Raw genomic sequence first — 21481 nt, forward strand, 5'->3', positions numbered from 1 at the left:
TTCCTGCACTACCATCTTCCGCCGTTCGGGTGCAGTGGCCTTACTCCAAGCAGCACGGCTAGTTAGCCCAAGGCCTCCTCTCCCTTGTTGAACATGACCTACAATGTCAGCATGTCTGAGGGCTGCTGTTGCCTCCTGGACTGCTTTTCCTGGCCTCCACAAAAATTACTTGAAATTAACATTTCGATCTCAGGACTGTCTGGTTTTGTGGCACTAACCAACAAACACATATGGTGGGAAATATTCTTTTTAAATATTCTTTTTCTTTTAAAATGTTTCAATCATGATTATGAAAAATAATCCACTTTTCACATTCTGATCTTTTCCATATGGATACAATCAACTTTTTCACATTGAATATCCCGATTCACTCGTCAATATTTTACATTGCATTAGTTAAATGGGTTGAGAATGCCAAATTCACATTTAACTTCAAAAATAACAATAAAAATATATTAAAAAGTGGCAAACTGTTGTTGTTCCGGTCAGAAAACTGTTAGTTCTTGAACTAAATAAAATTTAGTTTTGTGAACCCATGTTCGATGAGTCTTTTTTATTTCTGGGATGTATAAAAACAATCGCTAGGATTCATTTTAAGTTACAATGCATGTTTTTGAATTAATTTAATTTATAATGTACACTTCCCTCTTTTTTATTACCAAGCAAGCTAATAAAAAACTGCCCTTTCATGACACTATTTGAAACACTTTTCATGTGGATGTCAAATTAAAATTCATATTCATGTTGACTTTAATATGTTTGTTAATTTGTTTGTTTGATATTTCATCAAGTGCACAAGGATCTGTCCAGCTGCCACATTTTTATCCCCAAATGCTGATGGCACTTCTGTGAAATGATATTTTAAAATCATCGAGGCTCATTGATCTTTTCCAAGTTCAAATCCAATTTCAGAGAGCTTCACATTCTGCAGAGGCAGGACCGGCTGTGAGACGAAGACAATGAGTTTTTATGAAATAGGAAGACGTGACTCATTCTTTATGTCATGTTGTGTAAACTAGAGTAGAGTCGGGGAAAGGTGTAAAGTGGGCACGACTCCTGCGAAATTGTATTGTCAAACCAGCCAAGAATAAAATACAGTGGGTAAAAAGAGTATTTTGACTTTTTTTGGGCCACACTTAAAAATGCATGAATTTTTTGCATTGGATATTATGTAACCAACAAGCATTTGCAAACACATTATGCTGATCTTTTCTCAGAACTAACTCCAATTTTTGACATTTTTGAATAATATAGGCATTAATTTATCATGCAACCCTAACAAGCTCTTTTGAGAAATGTTTGGATAAAAGTGAGGGTGAATCTTATAGAACACGTCACATTTCAGTCCAAAATGTAAATATAACAAATTTATTTTCTCAAAGTAAAAAAGAAAAGGAAATACGACAATTTACATTTTTATTTATTATATTTTATTTAATTTTATTGCATTTTATTGCATTTTATTGCATTGCATTGCATTGCATTGCATTGCATTGCATTGCATTCTAATGCATTGTGTTGCATTTTAATGCATTTTATTTTATTGCATTGCATTTTAATGCATTTTATTTTATTGCATTCTTTTGCATTGCATGAATCCTCAAACTGATTTGTGTCTGGATAAGTAATATATTCTCTTCTCGTGCAGGTTAACAGGATTCCAGGTGCCGGCTCCTGTCACAAGTACCGGATCCATTTTTTCCTTGCGTCTAACCAGCGACTTTGCTGTAAGCGCCCATGGATTTAAAATATATTATGAAGGTAAGGAATATAACACAGCCTTTAATATATCTCTGCTGTTTATGGTTGTGAGTTTGGAGATGCATAATGCTCACTGTAGCGGTCAACTGAAGGTTTGTTCATCACACAAGTGTTTGACAGCAGGCAGTGGGCGTTAAGCTGGAAAAAATGACAAGCGATATATTCATTCCTTAATACTCTAATAATAACTATTATTAAAGGGAATGAATCCCCCTCCCCCACAGTACACTGTATAATGTCAGACAAGCTTTCTTGCACAAAAGCAAAGTCGTTTTGGAGGTAACACTTTACAATAAGATCTCATTTGTTAACATTAGTTATGTATTATGCATTTATTCATCTGTTAATGTTAGTTTACTTTTTTTTTTGCATAGTTCACAGTGCATTAACTATATTAACAGATATAACTTGATATTTAAAAAATGTATTTACTAGTATAGTTAACTAATGCTGTAAGATCTCTATATGTAAATGATCTCTGTTGTGATTGGCTCACGTGCTCTTTGCATGTAAAACGAGTAATAATGCCTGCTTTGGGTGATGTGTTGTCTGTCAGGTCCAGTATAGTTCCACATTATCCTTCTCAAAGCCTCGTCTGGAAGTTTATATGTGAAGGTTTGTTTGATGTATGAAGGTTATAATCCGCCTGGTGTAATTCGAGTACTCGTTTTGAAGTTGGGGTATTATTGGCCTTGTGTAGTTTCAATTCCCTGGACTGTTTGAAGAGTGTGGCTCGCGAAGGCAATTTTGCTTGTGTTCTGAATGATTGCAAATTCTTTGTTCGGGCTGTTCATTTACCAGGGCATTTTGGGTGCTTCTGGATGATTGCTAATTCATCCTTCTCGGTGTTGACTTGCTAGGGAATTGTTGTAGTTGTGATTTCTGCAAGCTAGATTATGTCTCCATTGTGCATTGACTATTCAGGCTTTATTTCAAAAGACCAAGGAAAATCAGACTTTCGCTTATACGTAGCCTATAAAATGCCGTCTGTCTTTGGTCAGCCTAGTTTTGGATCACTCATTTCAGCCCAAAATGTTTAATGTCTGAGCAGATGTTGTGCGGCATAGACATACATAATAAAGACTAGATGTCTCGTCCGCGCTGCTGGCCAATGGAGGTCGACGTCCGCACCTGGCGGCCATCTTGTCACAGTCAGCTCGCTCACTCGTAACATTGTGTTTTAATGGTGCATGCACTTTTTAAATAACCATAACTTGCTCAATTTTCTACCAATTTTCAAACGGGTTGGTTTGTTATAAACGTCAGAGATGTAGTTATGACACTGCACACTTATGAATAATTATAATATTATGTATTTCAACATGTTCAAGCATCCAGAATTATAGCCACGTTAATAACGTTTGTAAGAAACCAAACCGTTTGTAAATCCGTCAAGATTTCAGTGAGATAAGAGTATGTGTGTTCGTGCAGATCATCACCTTACATCAGGAACCACAGAGCCCGCCAGAAAGCTTGCCTGTGACAAGATGGCCGCCGGTGATGACGTTAGAGACTCCGCCGTCAGACATCTAGCCTTAAATGTTGTGCGGCACCATCAAGTTTATTTCAGCCTCTATGATTGGTTGGGTTTGTAAGCGTCTGGGTCATCTACACCCTCAGTGGCTACGTTTACATGCAACCAAATAATCCGTTAGTAATCGGATTGACGGCTCAATCGTAGTGAAAATCCTTCATGTGAACACTTTAATCGATCCGAAACACTTGATCGGATTGAAGCCGAAACTGAAAGCACTGCGCATGTGCGATGACGTAGAAATAGCGATAGCGTAATGACGCGCTGAACGAGCTGTTGTTCCTGTTGAATAAAGTCCCGTCCCGTCATCCTATAATTCTCCTTTCATTGCATCTGTGAAGTGGAGCAACGTCTCAGCGTGATAAATATAAACCAAACGGCACAACTGTTCATATGCTAATTGTCTCCAAATTATGACCAGAAATGGATAAATATTAAGTCTGCTGTTTAAAACAAATAAAGAACCAATATAGGAGATGATTATTGTGCGCAAACAGCGGCAAACTCTGTATATTTGTGCAGTGTGCGCATGTCAAAAAATCTATTCCAATTTGAATCTTGTGACATATAAACGCACACATCGACCCGATCACATGTTTAGCGTTCATGTAAAGACTACATTTGGAATTAATTCAGTCCGGTTGAAACAAAAGTTGTGCAACGCAAACATAGCCAGTGATTGATTTCTCAACCAGTCTCCATCTTGCATCCCTCTCTCCACCTGCCATCCTCCTGACCTGACCACAGCATGCCACCCCATCTGCTCCTTCTCTACAGTCTGAATTATTCAGTCCCATTGACCAGCCTGGGCTTTGGCTCACGCTTTTGTGTTTAATGTGCTTTTGAATTTTATGGGTTTTGGAATATTAATCCTGCAGGTTATTGCACTCCAGAGGACCTGGGATTCCCAGTGAATTCACAATGACTTTGTCTCATTGTCATTCATCTCCGTAGATTGATGTACGTAATTCAAGTGTTTGAGGCTCTTTTAAAGTCTGATTTAGAGCATTTCCATGAAGAGATAGACTTTGCTAGGTGGCTGCTATGGATCTTACAGGTGAAATCTGTTTGGGTCCCAACATGGGTTAATAAATCAAAAGAGCCCGCAATGGTCAATGTGAGGTTTTGCCACTTTTTGTAGGGTTTTCTAGATAGTTAATTGGGTATTTTGGCTGTTTGATATTCTTGGGGATCTCAAGGTCCCAAAATGGGTTAATGAGTGAAAAGAGCCCACAATGGTCACTATGATATTGTTTGAAATGTGTTCTTGGTAGTTAATTGGGTATTTTGGATGATTTATGGGTGTTTCCCCCCAATTCTCTTTGATATTCTTGGGGATCTAGAGTGAAAAGAGCCCACAATGGTCACCAAGATGTTTTGGCACTGTTTGTAGGGTGTTCTAGATAGTTAATACGGTATTTTGGATGGTTTATGGCTCTTTTCTCCCAGGTCTTTTTGATATTTTAGGGGATCTAAATGTCTTAACATGGGTCAGTGAATTAAATGAGCCCATCTATGATGTTTTGGCGTGGTTTGTAGGGTGCTCTATGTGGTTTCTAGAGTATTTCGGGTGGTTTCTAGGTGTTTGCCCCCAATTCTCTTTGATAATCTTGGGAATCTAAAGCTCCCAACATGGGTTAATGAGTGAAAAGAGCCCACAATGGTCACTATCTATATTTTGGTGTGGTTTGAAGGATGTTCTAGATAGTTAATAGGGTATTTTGAATAGTTAATGGGTATTTGTCCCTATGTTTCTTTGATATTCTTAGGGATCTGTAGCTCCCAACATGGGTTAATGAGTGAAAAGAGCCCACAATGGTCACCAAGATGTTTTGGTGTGGTTTGTAGGCTGTTCTTGGTAGTTAATACAGTATTTTGGATGGTTTATGGCTGTTTTCTCCCAGATCTTGTTGATATTCTTGCTGATCTATTGGTGTTAACATGGGTCAGGCAATTAAACGAGCCCATCTATGATGTTTTGGCGTGGTGTGCAGGGTGCTCTAGGTGGTTTCTAGAATATTTTAGATGATTTCTAGGTGTTTGCCTTCAAGTCTCTTTGATATTCTTGGGGATCTAAAGGTCTCAACATGGGTCAAGGAATCAAAAGAGCCCACCTATGATTTTTGCCACAGTTGTAGGGCGTACTAGGTGTTTTTTTGTGTGTGTTTTCTGCGAGGGCTTCAGATGATGCAAACTCTGAATCAACACGCACCAATGATACATTTCTATATATTATAATAATTATTGTAATAATTACTTCAACAAGCTCATTGTTTCTGCCTTAAATGAGTACATTGTTAGTGAACTGTGTGATTTGTATGTACTTGGACAGATAACAGATCACTCTAATTGTTATGTAGACACATGCATTTTCTGTAAAGCTGCTTCAAAACGATGTGTATTGTGAAAAGCGCTATACAAATAAATGTAAATTGAATTGAATTGCTTTGATCCACCAGATGAAATTGTATGTCCAGGCAAAAGCACACCTCATCTCGACTAGCCCTGTAATTTCAGGGTTATGAGTCCTAGCAAGCAGCAATAACAAGGGTTTGGTTCGTGTCGAATGGTTTTAATGTGCTGGTGATTCAACATTTATGAGAGAGAGATGGACACACACAGGGGAAAAGAAATCTCATTTTGGTTCCTGTCAGTTTTCCGTCACGTCGAAACAACCGAAACCAAGTTTGACAGTCAGTGCGTGCGCTTTGATTAATGTGTCTATCGCCATCCGGTACGAGTCAGCTTCTGAGTGTAGAGTTAGATGCGAAACCTCAACCTTTCTGTCTGCCCTTCAATTGAATGCCAATGACTCTGGAAATACCATATGTCATGATCAACATGCTAATGCTCGCTCATCACAACGTGCGTTAACAGTTTCCCCGGCAAAGCCTCTGGTCATCTAAATGCTAGGACAGGCCCAAACATTGATTCAGAAACATTTGCTGGGATGCCTAAAGAGCACTCGTTTATGGAAATGTGAGCAAAATGAAAACACAGCAGAAATGGCAGCTCTCTTTGTCTTTTTGCGCAACCTTTGAAATTTGCTTCCCGTGGTCCATTGCATCGTGATGTCTCTGAAATACGCTATGCTCTTTGGTGGCCCGTGAAATCTGCGTGTCGTTGGGTTCCCGGTGGCTCCGTCCCTGTGGATTCTGTGAATGGTTTTGGTCGTGTTTGCTGATTGCTTGAATGCAAAAGCAGCAATAATTCTGAATGCACCCAGAATTGTGACAGGCTCCCAGGGAAAGATTCCCGTGTGCTGAAATGTGCTCAGCCTCACAATATAGACGCTCGGACAAACTTACATCATCTTCAAGGGCAGGGAAGTCATTAGATGTATAGAGGGATGAATGGCTCATCTCCGGGGATCGCCCTGTGGTAATTACCTCAGCGGTTTGCCCACTATATTCTCAGCACTTAATCCAGACATATGAATGTACACCATTATACCTGAAAATAGACATTTAAGGTCAACTGTGTAATTTCTGTAGCATTGGCGGCACAGAATTACATAAATAATAACTGATTCAAACAGTTTAGTCTTCCTGTCCTTTACTGGTCTGCCAAACAGATCAATCCCCAAACTCACGGGATTAGTTGAGCTAGTGTATGTTTACGTACGTACTGATTCGGGGAAAAATATATTTAAATTCGCTGCTCCCTCTGCCTGGAATAATCTGCAAATACGTTGAAATTTGGGGAGCTGGTTTCATTGGACATTTTCAAAGAAGTTTTAAACGATTTGGAGAATGAAACATCGGGCTGTAGATGTTTTAACTAGGACTGATATTGAAATTTGATTGGATTTGCTTATCTGTTAAACTCATACGAGCTGTGTCTCTCAGTCTTGGCCAGGACGCTCTTGTAAAAGAGATTCTTAATCTCAATGTTCTGCTTTTCCTGGTTAAATAAAGGTTATAATAATAATAGTGTTGGTTTGAGATGCTCCAAAAAAATTTTTTTTTTTTATGTATAAAGATATTTATTAGTGCTGGACAACGATTAATCGCATCCAAAATAAAAGTTTGTGTTTACATAATATATGTGTGTGTATTGTGTATAATAATTTTATTTTATATAAATAAACACATATGCATGCATATATTTAAGAAAAATTAGTTTTATATATAATATAAATTATGTATAAATATATGTACAGTATACACATGCAAATATTTTTAAAATATGTACAGGTGAAACTCGAAAAATTAGAATATGGTGCAAAAGTTCATTTATTTCTGTAATTCAACTAAAAAAGTTGAAACTACTATATTATAGTCATTACATGCAAAGTGAGATATTTCAAGCCTTTATTTGTTATAATTTTGATGATTATGGCATACAGCTTGTGAAAATTAAAACATTAGAACAATTAATTAGAACATAATCATCAACATTATAACAAATAAAGGCTTGAAATATCTCACTTTGCATGTAATGAGTAATATATTAGTTTTAAGTTGAATTACTGAAATAAATTAACTTTTGTTTCACCTGTATATGCATATGTGTGTATTTATATATACAAAATAATTATACACTGTACACTCAAATATTTTGGATGCGATTAATCGCGATTAATAGTTGACCAGCAATAATATTTATATCTATAAATCTATGTATATAGTCTATATATTTGAGCTAAATGTACTTTTATGTGTATTTCACTTAGCTAAATGTCTCTAATAGAGCTTGCATTAAATGGTTACTGTGGCTATGAATACTGATTTTAAAGGCTTGAGGTTTGAGGGAAGATCAGACATGATGGTGGTTGTACTTTCTCAGATGATTTGAAATAAAAGTGTCCTTACAGTGTTTCTGCTGGTCTTTTCACCGGCTCTTTGGGAGCTATTATGAACATCTCCAGTAAGCGCTAGCGGGATCAAAATAGCAGCCGTTTCTCATAAGAAGAGAACTTCTCTGTTCAGTGACTTCTATCTGAGCGGTTTCTGAGTGAAAGGAATATCCCAGGTTCAATGCAAGTTAAGCTGTGACAAGCTGATGATTACCACTGAAAATAATGCAGAATCAGGCTTTTCTTTAACCCGTTATATTGCCACAGCCATTACATGTTTAAACCAGTAATATCCTATACTAAACCTAAACTAATCTTGACAAACTATATATCATTTGAAAGCTTACAATCTCTAGTTTGCATATTTGGTGACTGATTTCCTAAATAAATTACAGAGGAGCCGTAATTTATCAATTTGCAACAAGAATATGTTCATACTCCTCAGGCGTGTTCAGACCTTTATTTTGAAATAGTGATGAACATGAAAAATCATGAAAGAATGGTAGAAACCTCAGTTTGTTTTCATGCCAAGAGTTCAAAAGATAGCATCCGTTCAATTATTTTAGAAAAAAAGCTCTGAAAATGTTTTAAATATAAAGAAAACAATAATAGATTCAGCATTAGTGATGTGCAGCGAGCTATAATGCACATACGTGATCTTCTGTGTTTCTTAGAGGTTGAATTCATTTCAAAATCTGCCAAACTTCCAACACTACTTCTGAATAGGATGTCTACTTCATAAATTGTATGAAAATTGTTAAAATAATGGTTCAGACTCAAACAACATATGGAAATGGAGGCGCCCTTATATGGGCAGTAATGTCCACTAGTGGAGAAGTGTGGTACTGCGCCTGAACTAAATCTCACTGAACGCCCATTTTCTGAGATATCAACCTAACATTTGAAACACAACTTGTTCAGATTTTTGGCTTTTTTTTTCTTGCATTTTTAGAGTCCTCCAGGTTTTGAAAATATATATTTTATATAAAATATGAATAATTAAATTTTTAACATTGTACATTTTCATAAACTCAAACTTCTATAACTTTTTTTCAGTTTAACTTCCTTAATTTATTTCACTTCTACAAAAATCAAATGTCTTCTTTAAAACAAGACCAATCTTACATCTATATTCCAAAGCATTCTTGAATTACAAACATTTAAATTCGGAATTTGCATTTTTATGTCTATTAAAAAAAAGGGGGCGCCGCTTAAGGGGTTACAAATCTTTTTTAAAGCACTTATTTGATTTTTGTATCTGTATATACTGTACAGTACATGAGTATTGTTTGTATAAACGAAATCATCCTAAATGCCTTTTAGGACTGCTTGTCATGTTAACTCATATATTGTTTAATTTTAAAACGGTGTGTTTTGTCATTTTGACACATTTTGATGCATTCGATTTTCTTTTGCGATCCATAACTGTACACATGCATATTATTTATTTATTTTTGCTCACATTTTCTGTGCAAATCGACAGCAGGCCACAGATTCTGCATAGAGCTTAAGTTGTATTGATCCTGTAACATTAGTGGATATACATTGTCAGCCTGAGACATGCTAGTGCCTCCACAGTCGTGTAGCTGTCATGCAGATCACCCAACAACATTCATTATGACACAAAGATGTCATTTATCGCAAGCGGTGGAGGCCGTGATTGGTTATGACAGGCCACATGCCATGCTTATGTCATGTTTATTATGCTAGTGTTTATTGTAGACGCTGTCATGTTAAGCGATGGCAGGTACAGCATTTCTCCTGCTGTGCTCCAGAAAGCGGAAGAGAAGACCGCCGTGGATGATGTGAAGGAGAACACTGGAGGATTGAGCAAACCAAATCTCAGAGGTTTCTTAGATAGATGTGTGTGGATTGACACTTCAATGAAACGCAGTGACCGGCGTGTTTGTCAGGATGAAACCGAGCTCAGGAACAGGTACTAAGAAAGTGAATAACGTCATTTTCATTTGATTATGATTGAACATGTGAATGGTTGTCTACTGGTACATCACAAGTCTTGCTGATGGGTCACGGACTGGAAAATAGGCTTATTATGGGAAGGCATTTCCCATTTCATTTTTGCATCCAGTCAACCTCTACTATGGTATTTTGGCACACATTCATTTGCCAGTCGGTAGAAGCCAGCCAAAGTAGATGAACTGATGCCAACATGAACAGGTTGCTCGACATCCTCTCATCCTACGCAAAGTGAAAGAAAACATGACCCAGACTAAACCAGATCTGAATATCAACCATCGAAAACCACTCGTGTTCGTCATGTATATTGTTGAGCTTATGAGATGGATGATATATAGATAGATAGATAGATAGATAGATAGATAGATAGATAGATAGATAGATAGATAGATAGATAGATAGATAGATAGATAGATAGATAGATAGATGGATGGATGGATGGATGGATGGATTGATGGATGGATGGATGGATGATATATATATAGATAGATAGTAGGGGTGGAGCCGAACCCGAATACGGTATTCGGAAAGGCACAAATAACGTGTTTTTTACAAATACTTATTTCGAACAAATACTTTAAAAAATATTTGGATTCGGGAATAGGAAAAACTTTATATCAAAAAGCTGCGTTTCCTCATGAGACCGCAGTGCCCGGATGAGTGAGAGAGTGACGGACACAGGCTGCTCCACACAGCAACAGAGAGGAGCTGAGCGAAAAAACACTTAACTCCATCACTATTTTTGTTGAATAGATTTTTGTACCTTAACTGGGTTCCTGAGGCAGTTTATAACTTTCGTTTCGGGAAGCGGAGTTTGATCGGGAGATTATTCCATTACGCTGCATTATTGACGTCTGCAGTCCGCTCTGTTTACGTCAGCTGTTTAGCGCGGCGGTAATTTAGACAATAGGCTGTTGACAGAGTAACGTCAACGTTCGGTTAAAAAGGTTAAAAATGGTTGTGTAGTTGTGTCGAATTGTACGCACGTGTGGGAGTTATATGGTACGTTTAAGTTACTCTGTCTTTTGCAGACAGCAAGATGTAGGCTGTAGGCTTCATAATGTTCTCAATGGTATTTTATTTGTTGGTTTAACCATGGATGAGGTAACGTAGCCTAATGGCTGTTATGTTATTTTCTTTTCAATGACGTTCCTTGTTTCATTGCTGGATTTATGGAAAAACATCAACCAATATTGCATATCCATAATTATTATAATGGATATAATTAAAGAATACTTACACTATAACGTAAATTAGAAGTGTAACGCATTTTTTTTTTTACCCCTATTTTGAATTTTACTCGAATACAAATACAAATACAGATACAAATATCGGCTGCTTTGCACACCCCTAATAGATAGATAGATGATGGATTGATAGATAGATGATGGATTGATAGATAGATGGATGGATGGATGGATGGATGGATGATAGATTGATGGATGGATGGATGATGGATGATTGGATGGATGGATAAATGGATGGATGGATGATAGATTGATGGATGGATGGATGGATGGATGGATGGATGGATGGATGGACGGATGGATGGATGGATGGACGGATGGATAGATAGATAGATAGATAGATAGATAGATAGATGATGGATTGATAGATAGATGGATGGATGGATGGATGGATGGATGGATGATAGATTGATGGATGGATGGATGATGGATGGATGGATGGATGGATGGACGGATGGATGGATGGACGGATGGATGGATAGATAGATAGATAGATAGATAGATAGATAGATAGATAGATAGATAGATAGATGGATGGATGGATGGATGGATGGATGGATGATAAATGGATGGATGGATGGATGGATGGATATATGATGGATGGATGGATGGATGGATGGATGATAGATAGATAGATAGATGGATAGATAAGATAGATAGATAGATAGATAGATAGATAGATAGATCCATCCATCCATCCATCCATCTAGTCAGTCAGTCAGTCAGTCCGTCCGGAGTCTCCTCTTAAGTCTCAGTTTGAAGGAACTTCTTCTTCTAAAAGTAATTTCCAGCTCCTCATGTCTCGCTCCACCAGGATCTGTCCGTCCGTCATAGCTCAGTCCAACACACGCTTCTGTCACGTCTCAGTCTAACACACGCTTCTGTCACGTCTCTGTGTGTATTATTTAGTTGTTCCACCTGCTGAGGGACCAGGCTTGTAATTGCTTCTTTAGAAACGGGGAGAAAAATAAATAATCCCGTCTCAAAGGTAAAACCTCAACACACGTTCTGTCCCAACTCCTGATTCATTTCCACTCCGGGCCGTTTATTTGACTGCCGTAATATAGAAAGTCCAACCTGTCGTAATGAGCAGAGAACGCCTCCATTACCCCGAATCACCGGCGTAAAGCTCAGCGGGACTATACGAGGAGACGAGCTGACAGATGCGCCGTGTTCATACGCAGAAAACACAGACCGAGAGTGAGCGATGAGAGACGGCAGATGCGTTTGATCAACTTCAAGTGCTATCGTTTAAGAAGAAAACCCAATTGGGAGACGTGTTTGTGCAAATGTTGGTGCCAAAGTGCGCGATCTGTTGTTAAAGCGATATTAAGAGAAGTAGGATCTGTCTCAGTGAGCGACGTGGAGATAATGGTCTCGCTGGTGTGAAGTGATGAGGGGTTTAAGACGCTTTAAGACTAAGACTTTAAGCACAAATTGAGATGAAATGATGGTTCTAGCAGAGAGCAAATGCACTATACCATCATATCATTCTAGCTTTCTGTAGCTAAACGCTGTAAATCGTCATTTTGCACGTCTGCTGGTTTTAGAGGGTCACTTGTTTACTCTTATATATTTCTAATGCAAAAGCACATTAGTGGAACGCATTAAAGTGCATCTAATGTACAACTAGAAGGACCTTTTAAAAGACATGCATCGTGTTCTTCTCATGCTGTGCGGAGGCCATTTTATGCATTTTCTGTCTGGATGACATTGATTTATGGTGTAATTTCCCATAATGCAATTTTCTGTTACCAAACTTCAATTTCTGGTGCTGACAGAAATCTGAATACATCAGGTTAGGGTTCGTGTCATGTGATAATGACTTTTTTTGTAAGGTGTTTGTTGATGTATTGCTACTCTTTTATGCCACATTTATTATACTATACTTTGTTCTATTATATTTTGTTAATAATAATAATTTTTCATAATCAAGGACAGATTATATAGATCAAAAGTGACATTATAGACATTTGTGATGTGACAAAAGACTTGAATTTTAAATTATTTCTTTTAAACTTTCAATCCTTAAATGATAAAATGTATCACAGTTTTCTATGGAAGCTCGTTTCCGCCACAGAATAAATCATTTTAAAAGATAATTGCGAGTTTTTATCTCACAATCTCAAGACTTTATAACACGCAATTGTGACTTTATATCACACAGTTCCGACTTAAATCTTCCAATTGTGTTATGAAGTCAAAACTGTGGGATAAAACGTCAGAATTGTGAGATATAAAGTCAGAATTGTGAGATATAAAGTCAGAGTTGTGAGATATAAAGTCAGAGTTGTGAGATATAAAGTCAGAGTTGTGAGATATAAAGTCAGAGTTGTGAGATATAAAGTCAGAGTTGTGAGATATAAAGTCAGAGTTGTGAGATATAAAGTCAGAATTGTGAGATATAAAGTCAGAGTTGTGAGATATAAAGTCAGAGTTGTGAGATATAAAGTCAGAATTGTGAGATATAAAGTCAGAATTGTGAGATATAAAGTCAGAGTTGTGAGATATAAAGTCAGAGTTGTGAGATATAAAGTCAGAATTGTGAGATATAAAGTCGCAATTACCTTTTTTTATTTTATATTCTGTGGCGGAACAGTTTCCACAAAATTATGAAGCAGCAGCAAAACAGTTTTCAACACTGATAATAATCATAAATGTTTAGAACAAATCATCATATTAGCATGATTTCTGAATGATCATGTGACACTGCACATGTGACTCGGGGCCTAATGGTTAGAGAGTCGGTAACCCAAAGGTTACAGGTTTGATTCTGCAGTAGCCAATCAGGATTGCCGATTATGGCTTACAGCTTATGAAAACCTTTTCACAATATTCTAATTTTGAATTTGGGGTTTTCATAAGCTGTAAGCCATAATCATCATAAAGGCTTGAAATATCTCACTTTGCATGTAATGAGTCTATATAATATATTAGTTTCACCTTTTAAGTTGAATTACTGAAATAATTGAACTTTTGCACCATATTCTAATTTTTCGAGTTGTATAAACTGTTATTGATTTCAGAATGCAGAATTCCACGTATACCCGTGTGCCAGATGTAGTGTTTATAGTCACTAGTCATGATTAGTTTTGATCAGCTGATCGACAGCAGTGGCAGGCGCTCAGAGCGGATGCTGGGTTAAACCACAGATAAGCGAGCTTAACATATCACATATCCAGACGTGTGTCCCGGAGGATTAGAAATGTGTCAAAGCAGGAATATTACTCCGAGATTAATAAGGACTGTCGAATGCATTCATATCTACATAAGTATCTTGATGGATTTTGTGGTGTTTTTGTGTCTTGCACAGATTCATTTTTATGATTTAGTTTTTGATGAGTACAGGCTTTGCAACTGTGTAATTGGCAGGTTGTAACCAGTAATGCGCTAAGAATAAAACTTCACTTATCAACTACATCCAGATATACAACTTCCTTACTTCAGTGAAACTGATCAAATATTACTCCGTTACAAGTAAAAGTTGTAAAGACCGATTTTTACTTAAGTAAAAGTACAGAACTTGTTTTTAAAAGTATCAAATGTCAATGCATTGTTTTATTATTGTTGCATTGTTGTATGTAATACTTACAGTACCGTATGCCTCTGAAGCAACCTGTGAATACACCTGCCTATCTGTGGAATTAAAGTCAATTTAAAGTAAAGACAATTCTGTCATCATTTACTCACCCTCAAGTTGTTTCAAACCTGTGTGAATTTCTTTCTTCTGCTGAACACAAAGGAAGATATTTTGAAGAATGTCAGTAACCAAACAGTTAACTGGTCCCAGTGACTTCCATAGTATTTTTTTTCCTACTTTGCAGTCAATGGGACCAGTTAATTGTTTGGTTACCGACATTCTTCAAAATATCTTCCTTTGTGTTCAGCAGAAGAAAGAAATGCATATATATAGTATACATTTATATATAAATTCACATATAGTATATGATGACAGAATTTTCATTTTAAAGTGAACTGTCTTTTTAAGAGCGTTTAGAATGATATAAAACCTATAGAAATTAAACAACTGAATTGACAAAAAAAAAGACACAACATTTTTTTATTTAAAACTTCCACCACCCCAACTCCAGAAGTACTCCAGTATGTGTCTGCATTCATGCACATTTATGGAAGCTTGTTTACGCAACAGAATAAAACATTTGTAAAAAATAATTGTTACTTTTTATCTCAGAATTGCAAGTTTACAACTCGCAATTCTGACTTTATTTCTTAGAATTGTGAGATATAAAGTCAGAATTGCGTGTTAAGTCAGAATTCTGACTTTTTTCTCGCAATTGCGACTTTATATCTCGCAATTCTGACTTTATATCACGCAATTCTGACTTTATATCACGCAATTCTGACTTTATAACACAATTCTGACTTTATCTCGCAATTCTGACTTTATATCTCGCAATTCTGACTTTATATCACGCAATTCTGACTTTATCTCGCAATTCTGACTTTATATTACGCAATTCTGAGTTTATCTCGCAATTCTGACTTTATATCTCGCAATTCTGACTTTATATCACGCAATTCTGACTTTATCTCGCAATTCTGACTTTATATTACGCAATTCTGAGTTTATCTCGCAATTCTGACTTTATCTCGCAATTCTGACTTTATATTACGCAATTCTGACTTTATCTCACAATTCTGACTTTATATCACGCAATTCTGACTTTATCTCGCAATTCTGACTTTATATTACGCAATTCTGAGTTTATCTCGCAATTCTGACTTTATATCACGCAATTCTGACTTTATATCACGCAATTCTGACTTTATCTCGCAATTCTGACTTTATATTACGCAATTCTGACTTTATATCTCGCAATTCTGACATCTTTTCTCAGAATTGTGAGATATAAATTGCGAGTTATAGCCTAAAGTCCAATTAAGGAAAAAAAATACTGACCTTTTTTCTTTTTCTTTTTTTTAACATCAGAATAGTTTATATCTCACCATTCTGACTTTATTAAACGCAATTGCGTCTTTATATCATGCAATTCTGACTTTATATCTCACAATTGCGTATTATAAAGTCAGAATTGCGAGTATTGGAAGCTTGTTTCCGCCACATAATGAAAAATAAAAAAGGTAATTACGACTTTTTATCTCACAATTCTGACTTTATAACACGCAATTGAGAATTTATTTCACGCAATTCTGAATTTATATCTCGCAATTCTGAGAAATAAAGTCAGAATTGCGAGATGTAAACTCGCAATTGTGAAATAAAAAGTCGCAATTATTTTTTTTTATGTTTTATTCTGTGGTGGAAACGAGCTTCCATACACATTTGAATCAAGTGGTCTGTAAAAATCCAACCCAGCAACACAACCATAGCTAACCGGCCAACAGCAAAACTGCTTTAACAACGGCTGTGTCGTGTCACCTGCAAAAAACATCTAAAATCTAGTTTTAGGGATGAAAAAAGAAATCATCCCCTGACCGACGGCGTTACTACTTTCTACTCAAGGATATTGACAGATATGTTGTAGTGGGAGTATAAAGTACGATATTTGTCTTTCAAATGTAGTTAAAGTAAAAAGTTTCCAGAAAAAACAATACTCACGTAAAGTACATGTCACCCTGGTCACATGGGTACATTTTTAAACTGAGATGTATACATCATATGAACGCTGAATAAATAATCTCTCCACTGATGTGTGGTGTGTTAGGATAGGACAATATTTGGTCGAGACACAACTATTGAAAATCTGGAATCTGAGGAGCAAAAAAATGTAAACATTGAGAAAATCTCCTTTAAAGTTGTGCATTTATGTTCACGATTGTGCTGCATTCACTCACAAAAATACATGTTTTATATATTTACGGTAGGACATTTACTAAATATCTTCATGGAACATGATCTTAATATCCTCATGATTTTTGGCATAAAAGAAAAATGGATAATTTTGACCCATACAATGTATAGTTGCTATTGCCACAGATATACCCGTGCGGCTCCAGACTGGGTTTGGGTCACAGGGTCACATGTCCTCATAAAGTGTGTTTATGTACAGCACTCATGTAAATGTACTTCGGTACGGTCCAGCTCTGAGTTTCGCATCTTCCTCTTTGTCTCTCTTCAGAACTACAAAGCAGTTCTTGTGGGAATCCAGGAGTTCCTGCCAAAGGAATCCTGAATGGATCCAGCTTTAGTGTGGGAGACCGAATCCGGTACCACTGTGTGTCTGGATACACACTCGACGGCCACGCGCAGCTCACCTGTGTCACCAGCACATCGAACGTGGCCGTGTGGGATTTCCCCATTCCCATCTGCAGAGGTAAGAGCGCTGCCAGACGGCTTCTCATTTTCTGGACGCTTGATTCTCGGAGCGGTTCTTATTAAAAGGAGCCGCTTTGTGGAGCGTTGCGGGGCTTTCATGCATTTGGACTCGCTTAAAACGTCTGAATGTCTTTGCATATGATGATTAAATATCAGAGCAATTGGTTTCTGGACACAAGTGATGATCCAGCTCTTCTCAGAACTACGTTTTTGTGTAATGACATTTTAACTTTAAAGGGCTTATAGGTAAATCAATATTTAAATATATCTTGATAATTATGTTTATGCTCTGAAATTGTTTTTGTTTTTTTCAATCAGGACCCGTCATTTAAAAATAAACACATTTTCCCAAGTAGATGCAAAATGCAGTAAAATTTGTTTTTTGTCTAAATGAATACAAGGAAAATTCATTTTTGAATAATCATTTTTATTACATTTTTGTTGTGGATAAATATAATAATACCTTATAGTAAACAGATTAAATAAAAAACAACAATTAATGATCAATTAGTGCTGTCAAATCGATTAATCGCATTTAACAGAAGTGCGTGTGTGTGTGTGTGTGTGTGTGTGTGTGTGTGTGTGTGTGTGTGTGTGTGTGTGTGTGTGTGTGTGTGTGCGCGTGCGTGTGTGTGTGTGTGTGCGCGTGCGTGTGTGTGTGTGTGTGTGTGTGTGCACATATATGTATATTAGTGCTGTCAAATAGATTAATCACAATTAATCACATCTAACATAAAAGTTATGTTAGATGTGTTACATGTTACACACACACACACACACACACACACACACACACACACAAACGTGAAAACTGTTAGATGCAAATAATCGATTTGACATTAATATAATAAAATTAATATATATTATATTTTTACTTTTTATGTGCACAAAAAAAAATCCCTCAATCAGAGTTTTGAAACATTTAATTGAAACGCATCATAAACTGATCCACAAAAATGAATCAAACTTCCCAGGTTTTAAATCAGAGACTTCTCTTTCTGGACCTGCAACCAAAATCATCACAAATATATGAGTATTGGATATTTACAGTTGTTGGTGATTTCTAGTGTATGTATGAAGTCAGTTGTCATCGGTTTCACACAGCAGAGGGATCATCACAGTAACTATGAACATGTTCAGCTTGACAAGCACAAATATATATTTAAACTGCATTTCTTTGTCATTTAAAACCTGAAAGCTTCTTTTGAAGAGTTCTGCTTGTGCTGTCTCTCTTCTAAACGCCACTTGCTGTGATATTGTATTATCCGATGCAATGACTTTCAGACTTTAAGTAAGTATGCTTTAAGTGTGCAAACACTTTCCGGGCCACAGACTGGTTTCTAAAGCTGTGTTGTTTCGCTTCTTCGCTGTAAGCCCAGAATACTCTGGCTTTGGCTTTGATATATGCAGCTTTTATATTATTCTGTTATGTTGAATTTTAAATGAACGTTGTTTTTAACTTGTATTGTGCTCCTCATTTGTCTGTCTGGGACTGCGTTAGATATGGTGATTTATGAAGCGTTGTGCTGTAGATTCCTGCATTAGTCTTCTTCTGGCACAATCAAACGCACGTCGGCCCAGTGGGAAAAGCCTTCGAAATACAGTTAATAATGTAGGTGTTGCTTTAATTATCGGCGTGAGAATCTTTGATGTGCACTCAGGTATTGTGGGAAGTAGCGTTTTACATTGTTGGATTTGCATGAAGATAGAAGAATATGCTGTATCGCTTGGTTATGTGGGAAATGAGCACTAGCATATCGTTTGTGCTCGATGAAAGATGAACATGGCTCAAAACTTACTTTTTGTGTAGAAAAGGCCTCATTAAGAAGCATTTAAACCAGCAAACATGTTTGATGTATTATAGCCTCTCATCTTCTTATTAGTTTCGCTTCAGTGGCTTCTAGCTGGATGGATGAAGACAGAGACGGTGTTTGTGACTCACAGTTTAGGTTATGAAATTCTGTTTAATTGGCTTGAAGTCAAACTGGTTCAACTCTTTGATTCGAGTAAAGTTGCTGACAGATAAATGTTTATCTATCTATCTATCTATCTATCTATCTATCTATCTATCTATCTATCTATCTATCTATCCATCCATCCATCCATCCATCCATCCATCCATCCATCCATCCATCCATCCATCCATCCATCCATCCATCCATCCATCCATCCATCCATCCGTCCATCCATCCATCCATCCATCCATCCATCCATCCATCCGTACATCCATCCATCCATCCATCCATCCATCTATCTGTCCATCCATCCATCCATCCATCCATCTATCCATCCATCCATCCGTACATCCATCCATCCATCCATCCATCCATCCATTTATCCATCCATCCATCCATCCATCCATCCATCCATCCATCCATTTATCCATCCATCCATCCATCCATCCATCCATCTGTCCATCCATCCATCTGTCTATCCATCCATCTGTCCATCCATCCATCCGTCCATCCATCCATCTGTCCATCCATCCATCCATCCATTTATCCATCCATCCATCCATCCATTTATCCATCCATCCATCCATCTATCCATCCATCCATCCATCCATCCATCCATCCATCCATCCATTTATCCATCCATCCATCCATCCATCCATCTGTCCATCCATCCATCTGTCTATCCATCCATCTGTCCATCCATCCATCTATCCATCCATCCATCCATCTGTCCATCCATCCATCCATCCATCCATCCATCCATCCATCCATCCATCCATCCATCCATCTGTCCATCCATCCATCTGTCTATCCATCCATCTGTCCATCCATCCATCTATCCATCCGTCCATCCATCCATCTGTCCATCCATCCATCCATCCATCCATCCATTCATCAAAACACGCCACAAGCAACCTGGTTAATATGGCCGATTGTATTTTCCAAGCTGTATTTTTTAGCCTCAGTCACGTTATGGGAATATTTGAATATAATATCTGCTGTTTTTCTGTTGTTAGTTAGTTTAGCTGGTGCATTTGGCAAAGCTATTGTTCTGTTGGCCATAAAGTCTCCTATCCTGATCCCCAAATCAGTTTTAATGTGCTATTTTCAGCCGGGATAGTTGCACTGTCACACTGCTTGAATCATCCCACAGTCTAAATGAATGTCTTTTAATTAATGTTATATCAAATATAACACATGAATATTGGCCGGGCGTTTATGTGATTCCGGATGATTCACCAGAGAGAATAACTAGAGCCAGTTCTGTCGTTTCGTCTCGTTCAGTGAAACGAAGACTCGTGGCCTCGTGCTACAGCCAAATCACTCAAACCAGGGAGGAATCTGTTTTATACGTTTTCTGACCCCGGGCTTTTTAGCACATGCTTTTTCATCTTCAGGCGAGGGAAATTGATCCTCTTTGATGAGGATATCTGAGCCTGGAGGCTTGCCCCTTCTGGATGTCGTGAACGCCAACTATATTGCTCTTAAATGCAAAGCACGGGGAGAAATGGCGCTTGAATGAGAGTCGGCTCTTACGCTGTGGACGACTGCTTTGTGTGAATGCCAGATGAGAGGAAGACCTGTGAGAAACACTGCTAAAATGTTCCAAGAATATTAGACCTGTTGGTCATGTGCCTGTCAGAAAACAAATGTCCAGATTTTAAAAACATTAAAGAGGATCTATAATGCCCTTTTACAATATCTTGATTTAGTTTTTTAGGCTCTATAGAACAGGTTTGCATGCATTATTCTCCTCATATTCTCCAGTGTTGCGGCTCCTCTCTTCACAGTCTGTCAGTAACACTCTTGGATGTGTTTCCCGAAAGCATTGTTAGCAACTATTGTCCGTCGTTATCAGCATTTCAATGAGTCTGTGTTTCCCGAAACCATCGTTCCAACGAACATTCGCAA

At 37.3% G+C, this 21481-nt stretch overlaps 1 protein-coding gene across 1 annotated transcript in view; it reads left to right on the plus strand.

Annotated features, from left to right (window-relative positions):
* csmd3a (CUB and Sushi multiple domains 3a) overlaps nt 1–21481 on the plus strand; it is a 382979-nt gene that overhangs the window by 51505 nt on the left and 309993 nt on the right. Inside the window, exons 3-4 of the mRNA XM_079626776.1 lie at nt 1649–1761; nt 17419–17613. Of these exons, the coding sequence (XP_079482902.1) occupies nt 1649–1761; nt 17419–17613 (308 nt within the window). The remainder of the gene's footprint in view (nt 1–1648; nt 1762–17418; nt 17614–21481) is intronic.

This window comes from Phoxinus phoxinus (genome assembly GCF_949152265.1).
Source record: "Phoxinus phoxinus genome assembly, chromosome: 10".
In the NCBI taxonomy this organism is placed as follows: domain Eukaryota; kingdom Metazoa; phylum Chordata; class Actinopteri; order Cypriniformes; family Leuciscidae; genus Phoxinus; species Phoxinus phoxinus.